Source organism: Anomaloglossus baeobatrachus, chromosome 4, assembly GCF_048569485.1.
Source record: "Anomaloglossus baeobatrachus isolate aAnoBae1 chromosome 4, aAnoBae1.hap1, whole genome shotgun sequence".
NCBI lineage: Eukaryota > Metazoa > Chordata > Amphibia > Anura > Aromobatidae > Anomaloglossus > Anomaloglossus baeobatrachus.
Genome location: NC_134356.1, coordinates 36,724,016 through 36,737,186, shown reverse-complemented (window position 1 = coordinate 36,737,186; position 13,171 = coordinate 36,724,016). Strand labels below are relative to the sequence as shown.

General features: G+C 41.5%; 1 protein-coding gene across 1 annotated transcript in view; it reads right to left on the bottom strand.

The window, feature by feature from the left end:
• Positions 1-13,171, bottom strand: part of ANO2 (anoctamin 2) — a 318,321-nt gene that overhangs the window by 95,155 nt on the left and 209,995 nt on the right. The window contains exons 17-19 of the mRNA XM_075342181.1: positions 10,578-10,689; positions 7,058-7,115; positions 3,376-3,476 (exon numbers count right to left, since the gene is read on the bottom strand). Coding sequence (XP_075198296.1) covers positions 3,376-3,476; positions 7,058-7,115; positions 10,578-10,689 — 271 coding nt within the window. The remainder of the gene's footprint in view (positions 1-3,375; positions 3,477-7,057; positions 7,116-10,577; positions 10,690-13,171) is intronic.

Sequence of the window (13,171 nt, the reverse complement as noted above, 5' to 3'; positions counted from 1 at the left end):
ACACAGCGCGATCGTGTTCTATGGTGCTGCTGCATCTTCATGTAGCAGAGCTGACAGTGTTGTGTGGATTACGTCAGACCTGGATGTGTATTTGGGGAATAATAAACTGGTAAAAGAGGGTGGTTTTTTGTCTTTTATTCCAAATAAAGGATTTTTCGCTGTGTGTGTTTCTTTACTTTCACTTCCACTTTAATCATGGAAGGTATCTCGGGGAGACGCCTGGCATGATTAAACTCATTATTATCCCGATTGCCACCGCACCAGGGCAATTCGGGATGAGCTGGGTGGAGTCCCGGGACTGTCGCATCTAATGGATGCGGCAATTTCGGGCCGGCTGCTGGGTGATATTGTTAGGCTGGAGGGCTCCCCATACAGTGGCGCTCCCCATCTTGACAATACCAGCCTCCAGCCGTGTGGCTTTATCCTGGCTGGTATCAAATATGGGAAAACTGCATGTTTTTATTTTTCTTTTAATTTATTTATTTATTTTACTGCACGATATAGACCCGCCCGCCGGCGGCTGTGATTGGGTGCAGTGAGACAGCTGTCACTCATCGTGGGGGCGTGTCTGTCTGCAACCAATCATGGGCTCCGGTGTGCTGGGAAAGCACTGAATACCTGATTGAATAATGAAGCGACAGCCATTTTCTAAAGAGGAAAAGACGCCGCAGATTTGTGACAGCCGTGCAGCGAGACGCCTGTGATCGGTGAGTAGGAAAGAGAGAGGGATTGTGCTGGGGATGCAGGACGCATGCAGATAGCAACGTGTGCACATAGCCTTACTGTGAAAAGCCACGTTTTTGTTGATTGAACCGTTCTCGAACCTAACTCGAACTGTCGAGCTTTTAGCAAAAAGCGCGAGTTCAAGCTCGAACACCCCCCAAAATCACTCAAACATGAAATTGACGAACCTTGAACATCGCTCAACTCTACTTATGACCCTTCTCCTCTCGGTCCCATGACTCTGACATTTTCCCTAGGCATCTTTATTTTTTTATTTTTTTTTTGTATAAATCTTTATTTTTTATATAGCGCTAACATATTCCGCAGCGCTTTACATACATCAGGAACACTGTCCCCGTTGGGGCTCACAATCTAAATTCCCTATCTGTATGTTTTTGGAGTGTGGGAGGAAACCGGAGTACCTGGAGGAAACCCACGCAAACACAGGGAGAACATACAAACTCCTTGCAGATGGTGTCCTTGGTGGGATTTGAACCCAGGACCCCAGCGCTGCAAGGCTGCAGTGCTAACCACTGAGCCACCGTGCCGCCCAAAGCCGGCATCTGGCCTCCGGCTTGTTTCCTGACCTTGGCTCCATTTTCTCCCTGTTTACCTGATGTGACTTCCTGACTTCTGACCTTTGGCTCTTTCCCTGACCTCAGATCCGCTTTTTCCCTGTGTACCTGACGGGACTACCTGGCTTCTGACCTTTGGCTCTTTCCCTGATCTTAGCTCTGCTTTTTCCCCGTGTACCTTTACGTTATTTCCTGGCTTCTGACCTCCGGCTTGTTTGACTACTCCTTTCACTAGTTGCACGTAGTGACACCTAGTGGTTGATCAGCACACTACCATTTACCATTTACATTTACTGACCACCCTCCAAAATCAAATCTCCAGGACTGAGGAACTTAAAGGAGTTTTCAAAATACTAAAAAGTTTGATGAGATGAAGAGAATGGTATAGAATCACAAGAGAACGAATATTTTTTAATTAATTAGTTCATCTCTTCGGTGGTCCATTTTGGTCATAACAGTGGTCTAGCCGTGTGACAGATGCAGCCAATCACTGCCTACAGTAGTGTTGAGTAGTCATCATGGAGATCTAGTGATTGGTAGCAGATGGCGGGAAGGAAATATTGTGCTGCTGCTGCGGAAACTTATCGGAATTACCTGATCGTTAGTATAGACTTTTTTCCATTTTACACTATTTCTTTGCACTCTAGCAAATTTTTTTTAAGGATGACAGAAAATCACTTTAAGGTAAATTCCATCTTCGAGGGGTTGTCTGAAGTCCGTATGCATTAATGTCACTCTAGGTACGGGCAAGTACCAAGCAAACGGCAAAAGGGAAGGAAAGGAGGAGCTGGTGACCCCTGACCAAACCTATTGCTGGTCCCTGTTGTCCCTCACCACCCTAGATAAGTTCTGCACCTATGCCCCAAGCAGAATACCTGACCCTAGGAATCCCTAGTGCTGGACCCTAAATAAGGAGTGGATGGGATGAGCTCTTCGTCAACCCAACTAAACGCTAAAGGAGGACACAAGGACACATGGGGGGAAAAGTGTGAACTACTTATCCACAGATGACTCAGGTAGACGTTCAGCAAAGTTTCAGCAATGATACCACTGAGAGGTACAAGCCACCTGCTTGCAACCAGAGCTTGTTTGAACCGAATATTATCACCAGTACCAGTCCAGGGAAGATTTAAGTACATGGATAGTACTGATAATCAGCAACTGAATGGAAGGATCGCTCTGCTGAGTTCAAAAGGGGGAGAGATGAAAACCAATGAATACTGACAGCAGGAAGAATAGAAAGTCAGGAAGCATTTTGCTCAGCCAAACACTGTGACCTTCTATTGCCAGAAACTACATGACTGTCCGTCACCTGTGACACACCCTTGACATTTAAAAGAACAAATGGACATCATAGAGAGGACTCCTCCGCTAAGGACCACACCCCTATGACTCATAATGAAGAATGACTCCTTTCCTGAAGGACTTCAGCCTTTCATGAATTACATAATCCCACCATGCAATATTATATTTCCCTGAAGTAGCCACCTTGCTAGTCGTAACTAGCCGACCAGATCACTATTTGACATGGCTGCCAATAGCAGAACCCCATTTACCAGAGATTGCATCCTGATGATTCAATCTTTTAAAGAGCGATAGTCATTACGTCAAAAGGGGCCAATTTTTTACTTACTTTATTCCCGCTGTTCCCCTTCTTTCTTTTTTTTTTTTAAATCCACCGAAATCCAGTTCAAAAGATACGGACCTTTTTATTCAGTACTAATTTTATAGTCTTTATCAAAGAGGCGTGGCTCACAGGGTAATTATGCAGAATAGCCTAAAGACACGCCCCCGAGGAGCCAGTGAGCCACGCCTCCTTGATAAAATCAATAGACAAAAAGCCCAATATCTCTGGAACTCTATACCGGATTTAAAAGAAGTAAAAAATGGAATTCTCAGGAAAACAACGGGAATAAACTGAACACTTCAAAAGGACAGGTTGTCCCTAAAAAGATTTTAAAATGAGGGTATCAATATTAAGGTGTTGAAAACGTCAGAATTATCGAGAAACTAGGTAAAAAAAGGACATTTTTAATTAAAATGGACACAAAATGATGCCCATGCTGGGAGTACTCACGGTATTGCGATCTCAAACAGGTTGTTCTGGATCAGCTGCTTCCCCAACATAATGATACTAAGCTGGATACACAGCTCCATCAGACACCCCCCGGGGGCACACTGTCAAGAAAACCAGAGCAGGACATTAGCGCCATTTGCTCACTGATCACTCTATAGGGTTTGCACATATGGTATATATAGATGATACTTAATAGATTACATAGATTTAAGCCATTGTAGCTTAACACAAATTAATCTAATATGCCCGAGTGGCCATAACGCTCCTCAGGGGCGTGTTATGTAGGTCAGCCTGGCATGAGCCATGTGAAAATTGTTCACTTGCCAAAGATGACTAACCAAATCAGAGATGTTTTGGAGTAATAATAAGTTCCACAATTGGATGTGTTTAAATAAAATGTTCCTGTGCTGAGATAATCATATATATGTGTCCCTGCTGTGTACTGTGTAATGGCCGTGTCTGACCGTACAGGGACATGGTCTGATCATACCACAGCTCCTAGGCAGGGGAGGAAGTAAAAATGTATACAAAGACATTACAGCATGTGATCACAAAAACATTATTCCTATGAGGTAAAACATTTTTTAAAACAGGCCGGGAAATGTTTTAATTCACAGAAAGAATCAGCTGTGGTCCCGTGCTCTCCTGTCCGTATACTCTTGTTTGTGCCCTCTCGAGCCCAGAAGATGTGGTATGATCAGACCATGTTTCTGTATGGTCACACAAAAAAAATGTTCCTGTGCTGAGCTAATCTTATATGTGTGTCCCTGCTATGTGATGTGTAATGGCCGTGTCTGACCATACAGGGACATGGTTTGATCATACCACAGCTCCTGGGGAGGGGAGGATTTAAAAAGAGTATATAGACATTACATCACGGAATCATACAAAATTCTTTCTATGAGGTAAAACATTTTTTAAAACACAGACAGGGAAGTGTTTTACCTCACAAAAAAAATCAGCGATTATTCAGTGCTCTCCTGTCTGTATACTCTTTTGTGTCCTCCCCTGCCCAGGAAATGTGGTATGATCAGACCATGTTTCTGTACAGTCAGACAAAAAAAATGTTCCTGTGCTGAGATAATCTTATATTTGTGTCTCTGCTATGTGCTGTGTAATGGCCGTGTCTGACCATACAGGACCATAAAAGGTAGCACAACTACAAAATTTTAATTTTGTTTCTCTCACTGAGAGCAATTGACCATACAGGGACATGGTCTGATCATACCACATCTCCTGGGCAGGGGAAGTATAGGAGTATAAAGATATTACAGCACGGGATCACAAAAAATTCTTGCAATGAGGTAAAACATTTTTTAAAAATAGACAAGACAATGTTTTACCTCACAAAAAGAATCAACTGTGATCCAGTGTTGTAATGTCTGTATACTCTTTTTTTTTTTTTTTGTGCCTTCTCCAGCACAGGAGATGTGGTATGAGAGACGTAGAAAGAATAATTTGCGATCCGGTGCTGTAATATCTGTATACTTTCTTTTGCATCCTCCCCGGCCCAGAGTTGATTCTTTTTGTGAGGTAAAACATTTTCTTGTCTGTTTTTAAAAAAATGTTTTACGTCATTAAAAGAATTTTTTGTGATCCCGTGCTGTAACATCTTTATACTTTTTTGCGTCCTCCCCGGCCCAGGAGATGTGGTTTGATCAGATCATGTCCCTGTACAGTCAGACACAGCCATTACACAGTACACAGCAGGGACACATATATAAGATTATCTCAGCACAGGAACATTTTTTTTAAACACATCCAAATGTGGAAATTATTATTTTCCCAAGATCTGTTGAACTTTGTTCATGAGAAAACCCCTTTAATGTCCATTAAAATAAATATTGGAAAGATAAAAATTAAAAAAAAATGGCTTGTGAAACCAGACTTAAAGGGGTTCTCCCATCATACACTCCATTACATATTGTGAGACTATATATACGATCACCATGATTGGTGGTGGTCTGTCATATAGGTTAACAACCAATCCTAAGAAAATGCAGCGTATCTTTCTAAGTTTTCCCTCCACAGCAGCGCTCCAGGCCATCCACCTACACAGCAAAGTGCAACATGTGACCCTTCACTTGAATGGAGCCATACTGCCGCTCACCGCAGAGTTGGGGGATGCTGTTCTGGAAAGGGGTCACCATTTACCATGAGACTTAATTCCTGTTCTCTCAGGAAGAGTTTACAGCAGTTTCTTTATCATCAGAGGCAGGATAACATTGAAAAGTCACACCTCCACCAAAATTCACACCAATTACAATAGGTGCTGTCACCACTGAGCCTGCTCCTCCTCCCTTCACAATGCCCTTTGGACACACATATTAGATGTTTTAATATAAAACACAGGGTCAAGGTGTGACCAATGTGGCTATGGACATGTATTGTTTCCTGAAATAACAGGAAACTAGAGTCTAGGTAGCCCCAGTGATGAGTGTGAAAACTGCAAGACTTCTTATTAGTACTTTTAATAAAGATTATTGTATGAAAAAAGAACATTGCCAAAATATATTTAAACAGAAAATAAATATTTAAAGGGTTATCCCCATCTCCAAGATTGTAGCCCAATATATAGGAGGTGCAATAATAATATTAGCAAATATCTCCAATTAAAGTAGTATAGTTCTCCTGATTAGCTATGTTACTTACCTCATGTGCAGGGTATTGCACTAATTTAGGTATCTATGGTTACAACCACGAACAACTAACTCTCACTATATAAGTGGTCATAACCATGGATACCTAAACTACTGCAATGCTCTGCACATGAGGTAAGAGACATAGATAATCAGGAGAACTATACTACATTTCTAATTGGATGTATTTGCTAATGTTATTATTATTACACCTAGATGGAAATACCCCTTTAAGCCATTTTTATTATTGTCCACAAGGATTCCTTTTTAAAAGGGGTCCTGTCAGCTCTCCTAACATGTTTGTATTAGTAATTTATCTATGCCACTTACCTCATGTGCAGGGCATTGCCTCTTAGCTATCCATGGTTATGTCCAGTCATATAGTGACCATAGATAACTATGTAGCATAGTTCTCCTAATTAGTTATGTCTCTTACCTCATGTGCAGGGCATTGCAGCTTAGGTATCCATGGTCACTATATGAGTGGTCGTAACAATGGATACCTAAGCTACTGCAATGCCCTGCACATGAGGTAAGAGACATAGCTAATCAGGAGAACTAAAGAATTGAAGGGTTATTCCCATCTCCAAGATTCTACCCCAATATATAGGAGAATATTATCAAACACCTCAAATTAATGTAGCATAGTTCTCCTGATTAGCTATGTTACTTACCTCATGTGCAGGGTATTGCAGTAAGTTAGGTATCAATGGGTACAACCACGAACAACTAACTCACTATATGAGTGGTCGTAACCATGGATACCTAAGCTACTGCAATTCCCTGCACATGAGGTAAGAGACATAGCTAATCAGGAGAACTATACTACATTTCTAATTGGAAGTATTTGGTAATATTATTATTATTACACCTACTACATATTGTGATAGGATCTTGGAAACGCAAATACCCCTTTAACCAATAGGTTATTTTTCTATGACACATTTCCTATCTTGGCTATATCTGTAGAAGTCACAGTTGAAAACTGTATTTCATAATTTTTACATTTCATTAATAAAATTATTTACTATAATTTCACTCACTTCTTCAACTCTGTAATCATGGAAGATATAGAGATAACTTCCAGGTCTCCCGACAAACCTAAGGGGGGAAAATGAGCGAAAAATATCAAGGAACCTTACTCACCATATAACAAAATCAGAAATTAAAGTAATGCCCTTTAGTTAATTTCTTGTACCCTCAATGAAAATAAATGCTAAATATTAAAAAAATAAACATCTATAAATGTTAAAATTTTTAGATGTGTTGCATATAAGAAAACATTTTCCTTTGTATGAGAATTTTTAATAAAATTTCCAATATTAATATATTTTGGTTTATTTTAATTATTTTTTTAATTAGTTTAATAATATTAAAACAATTCAAAATGGCCTTTCTTTTACCGCAAGACCTCAGTTATCTTTTAGACCCAATTTGATCCTAAAGCCTGGTGAATATTGACATTTTGTCATGGGCATAAGTACCAGAGGAGACATAATGTCACAAGGAGGTATTTGCGGGCATCGCCGACTGTCATGGCGGCGTCAGGATCTGTGGAGACTAGAGATTTTGTGATCAGCGCAGGGAGACTCGGTGGTCGACCCACAGACTTGTAGTTCATAAGCAGGCTACCAAGAGTTAATCTCGCCGGGCTGCTTGTTAATCTGCTATAGGAGAGCCAGTCACATTCACTCCCTTCCTATATATGCTGGCTGGACCCTTCCATTAGTGCCAGCTATAGTTTATCTATACTGGTCTGGAAAGGTGGTTTGATTCAGATTTACTGGTGACTCATGTGTCCACCCACAGACTTGTAGTTCATAGGCAGACTAGAAAGAGTTAATCTCTGCTGAGCTGCTTGTTAATCTCCTTTGATCACATGCTGTGGAGGAGCCAGTCACATTTACTCCACTCCTATGTATACTGGCTGGGCTTCTTATTTAATGCCAGCTATAGCTTCTCTATACTGGTCTGGTGAGGTGTTGTGATCCAGACTTACTAGTGGTTGTAGTACATCATTGCCGTGAGCGGTTGTGGTGTTAACCCTTGCAGCCCTTTTGCTGCTGCCTTACTTCTCTTACTTTTCTTTTTAGTTATTTACTGTTTGTTCCTGTGAGTTTGCAATGTGTCTGAGTTCAGGCGTTGACCCACAGACTTGTAGTTCATAGACTGACTAGCAAGAGTTAATCTCTGCTGGTCTGCTTGTTAGTCTCCTTTGATCACATGCTGTGGGGGAGCCAGTCACATTTACTCCACTCCTATGTATGCTGGCTGGACTTCTTATTTAATGTCAAATTGTCTCTCCAGTAAAGGAGACAAACTCTAGCACAGCGCCACCTATTGGAAGTAGCGATCCTAAAAGTCACAAGTGGATTTTTGACAATCCTTTGCAATATGACTCAGGATATATAAGCCAGATCAGAATCCCAATTTGCAGACACGGTGTTTCGGGGTGCTTGCCCCTCGTCAGTGCAAAGTATGGGGGTGTCTGATCTGGCTCATGAGAAAGCTATGTGGGGACCACGGGGGAACACTATTCTCCTTAAGGAGACTTTGCAAGCCAGTCTGGCTGCCAGGTAAGGGGACTTATAGCTGCAATGCCCCTAAAATTCCACGGGGGAACACTATTCTCCTTAAGGAGACTTTGCAAGCCAGTCTGGCTGCCAGGTAAGGGGACTTATAGCTGCAATGCCCCTCTGGGAAATATTCAAATTGTCTCTCCAGTAAAGGAGACAAACTCTAGCACAGCGCCACCTATTGGAAGTAGCGATCCTAAAAGTCACAAGTGGATTTTTGACAATCCTTTGCAATATGACTCAGGATATATAAGCCAGATCAGAATCCCAATTTGCAGACACGGTGTTTCGGGGTGCTTGCCCCTCGTCAGTGCAAAGTATGGGGGTGTCTGATCTGGCTCATGAGAAAGTCAGTTATAGCTTCTCTATACTGGTCTGGTGAGGTGTTGTGATCCAGACTTACTAGTGGTTGTAGTACTTCATTGCCGTGAGCGGTTGTGGTGTTAACCCTTGCTGCCCTTTTGCTGCTGCCTTACTTCTCTTACTTTTCTTTTTAGTTTCCTACTGTTTGTTCCTGTGAGTTTGCAATGTGTCTGAGTTCAGGCGTTGACCCGCAGACTTGTACTTCATTGGCTGACTAGCAAGAGTTAATCTCTGCTGGGCTGCTTGTTAGATTCCATTGATCCCATGCTGTGGGGAAACAAGTCACATTTTTTCCCTTGCTATATACAGTATGCTGGCTGGAATTTCCCTTTAATGCCAGATATAGCTTCTCTATACTGGTCTGGTGAGGTGTTGTGATCCAGACTTACTGATGTTGTAGTGCTTTATTGCTATGAGCAGTTTTGGTGTTAACCATTGTTGCTCTTTTGCTGCTGCCTTACTTCTCTTACTTTCCTTCTTAGTTTCTTACTGTTTGTTCCTGTGAGTTTGCAGTGTGTCTGAGTTCCATTTTTTTTTCCTGTCTATCTTTGTATGACCATGACACTCCGGCCCCATCCTTCCCTGGGGGGACAGATTACTTCTGGTCAGGAGAGATTCCAGGCACAAGACTCAGGCATATCCACCATTAAGAGTAACTCTGAGGTCAGGGATAGCCTAGGGTCCCCTAGCGTGAGGGACATTATAGGAGTTCCCTGTCCCTCGCTATCCTGCAGTCACATTATGACACATAGTCACTGCCTACAGGACCAGCTCTTTCTTTAAGTGCTTTGGGGGTGTTAAAGTGGTTGTCCTGGCTTGGGGTTCATGTCTGCAGTCACTGTATGTGATTACAGGCTTATGACCCTCATAGCACACAGTGGGCATACTGTCAGGATTCTCTTGGGTCGGGACTGGGCTGGTGCATGACGATCAGTATGCAATTTACATACATGAGGTCACATGCCAACTAAACACGCGAGGTCTCGCTCAGTGGAAGGGAATTGAGCAATGCTAGATACCTAATAATAATATGGATGTAAGTATACAAATCACATACTGGTGGTCCTGATAACAGCAAATCCTGACAGTGCGCACTGTGTGCACTGTGAGGATTCACAAGTCTGCAGCCAGCTATATAATAGACACCTATAAACTTTGACAACCACAAGGTAGGAGGAGCAAATGGAAATTGTATAAAAAAGAAAATCTCAGGTAGACCAAGTCAAAAAGGAGAAGACACTACAGACGAAGCACAGAATACAATATTTACTAAATTTTGTCAAGAAAATGCACAGTAAGACATAAATATCCGATAAATGGTCACTCTTGTAATTCATAGAATCCTCAAGTCTTGCTCATATTGGGGTAGGAGGTCTTTGGCATCCCCCCTAATACCTATACTGTATATTACAGATTCTATAGGCAGTAATAAGGAATCAGGGAAAGGGAGATAGTCGTTGCCTTTGGGGGACAAGAGCTTTGGACACATTTCAAGTAACATTTTTGAAACTTTTTGGGACTTTTTAAATATTTTGGTACCAAAAAGACAAAAAAAGGCAAATAAAGGACATTACTTATTACAAAAGGACATTACTTGGAACTTTTTTTTTGAGTGACAACTCACCGTCCTTTAAAAAAGGCCACGTAGAATATTGAGGCATAGGAGTTCACAAACTTCAGAAGGAACGCCTTTAGTATCAATCGCTCCTCAAAGGTTTTCTCAGTTTTGGGCACCTCTGTATGGAATAAATTATATATATGAGGTTTGGTTGATGAAAAGCTTCAAAGATCATGAAAAATATGTAGGATATGTAATGGAAAGGAAATGTGGTCCATATTTAGTTTTTACTTTGGATCAACTTACAAGAGAGACATAACTTAAAGGTCCCGTGCCCCATTGCAGAATCTGTAACAGGGGCCTTACCTAAAATTCGCTACTTATAATACTGCAGTAGGGAGTCTTTGGGAATTTAGGGCCACTCTAGCACCAAGACCATAGTGTGACTGCCACCTCTTCAACCACTCTAGTCTTGATGCACATTGGGTCACAAATGTGGGTCCCATGTCCGTGCCCAATTTTCCTGCAAACGCATATGCCAAAGTTATCTGCACAAAGACTATAAAGCAAGATTTATTCTAAAGATCTGAAGGCACAATGTGTGCCACCATATAGCACTACATTGTGAAAGTGTCTTTTTTGGTAATGGTTCTTGAGGTGAGTACCTTAATACACTGATGAGCAAAAGCAGAAAATAATGTTTTGAACTTTTGACTTTCAGTCTCTATATGTCACCGTCCACTGCAGCTTTGAGTGTGAGACGACCTTCACTTTATAGACAATCATCTTGGCTATCTCATACATAAATTTAAATATGTAGCATATGAATAGTTATGCAGATTCTTGTCATGTCACTGCATTGTTACTGTTTTGCTCCTAAAAAAAAATCTTAATTTAAATTTTTATTATTTTGTTAGTATTTTGAAAATCCATATTTGGCTCTCAACACTGCCCCTAGATCCTTCTGGGTATGGTCTCCATCAAATTTTAGCTTGTCTCAACCGAATTCTCCTCCCAGGTCTCATCTACACGTTCCCAGTGTTGGTGTATACTGGTCGCTCACTTGGGGATGTATACAGATTTTTCTTCACCTCTGCCCACAAGTGTTGGATTGAGTTGAGCTCTGGGGACTGTGGGGACAATCCAGCTCCTCTATTTCATTGTCATTGAGCCATTTCTTCACCAATCTCGGCGTATGCTTCTGGTCATTGTCCTGCTGGACACTATGTCGTCCTTTTCATACCCATAGTACTCGAGTGTATGAAGTCACCTTTCTTGTAGGATCCTTACATATACCTAAACATTGAGACCACCATCGATTATGGTCAAGTAACCAATGCCTTTGGCTATGAAACATTCCGATATCATTAGACGTCCCCCACCAAACTTGACAGTTCCGTCAATTTGTTGATCCGTTAGCCCCTTTTTTCCCTTCTTTTTCCCAAACCTATTTGCCCCCAACAGAGCCATCTATTGACTTTCCTCTCATCGCTCCAAACTACCCGGTTCCATTCCTCTACTTTCCACTTTTCATACTTCATTGTAAACCTGAGCCGATGCTTCTTATGATGATACCGAAGTTGAGGCTTCTTCACCTTTTTTCCGGCCAACGTTCCAGATTTGTGTAACGCGCATCGCTCGGTGTTTGGATGGACGTCTGGGATCTCAATATTATGGAGCATTCGAGCCGCCTCCGCTGCCGGGTTTGTCACCAGAACTGATAGACCTTGTCATGAGCCGACTTGTTGACTTGGATAGTTTTCCTGGACGTCACCTCTTGGCTTTTGAATGGATGAACAGACTTCATTTCATATTCTCCCAACTGTCATGGCCTCACATGATTCAGTTTGGCAATTTTTTTGCCCAAGAGACCCCTATTGATGAGCTGGATGGGGCTCTTTCTCTTTTATTGGGAAATCTTCTTCATGGCTGCTCCTTGATTCAAACCAGTGACTTTTCACTTGGGAATCAACCTAATAACACACTGAGCTGTTAGGGAATGTGGGAACAGGTTGTAATTTGTAGTATACAGGAAGAAAACTACTTTTCCATCACCAGGAGCAAAACAGTAACAATGCAGTGACATGACAAGAATCTTGATAACTAATCATATGTTAAATAGCTGCAAGTCAAATTTCTGTATGAGATAGCCAAGATGATTGTATATAAAATGAAGGTCATTGAAGCTCTAGTGGATGGTGAAATATGGAGACTGAAAGTGTAAACTTCAAAACATTGTTACCCTTTTGCTCATTAGTGTAATGCAATATCAGATGGAGGATGCCGCAGGGTTTTTTTATGTCGTGTTCCCGATAAATCCAGAAAAAAAACCCTCTGTGTGCCTGTTGTCAGAGAGGTGCAGTATGGCGGCATTGTGGCTCAACCGATGCCCTTTGCATTTTAACATGAGATATGATCCCTTCTTTATGACCCTTGTTTCCATCTTGTTCTCCTAATATCAGCTACTTGACAAACCTGTTGACAACAGCAAAGGAACATGGGATGGCTTTGGGAAAAGAAAAGACATTGCCAGCAATATTGTATTAATAAAAGGGCACAAATGTTACATTCATGTTTGCTATAGGGAAAAAAATGAGAACAAAGACTTAAAGGTCAAAATATTCAATCCCCTTTGTGAGTCCCACCTTCCATTAAAAGTT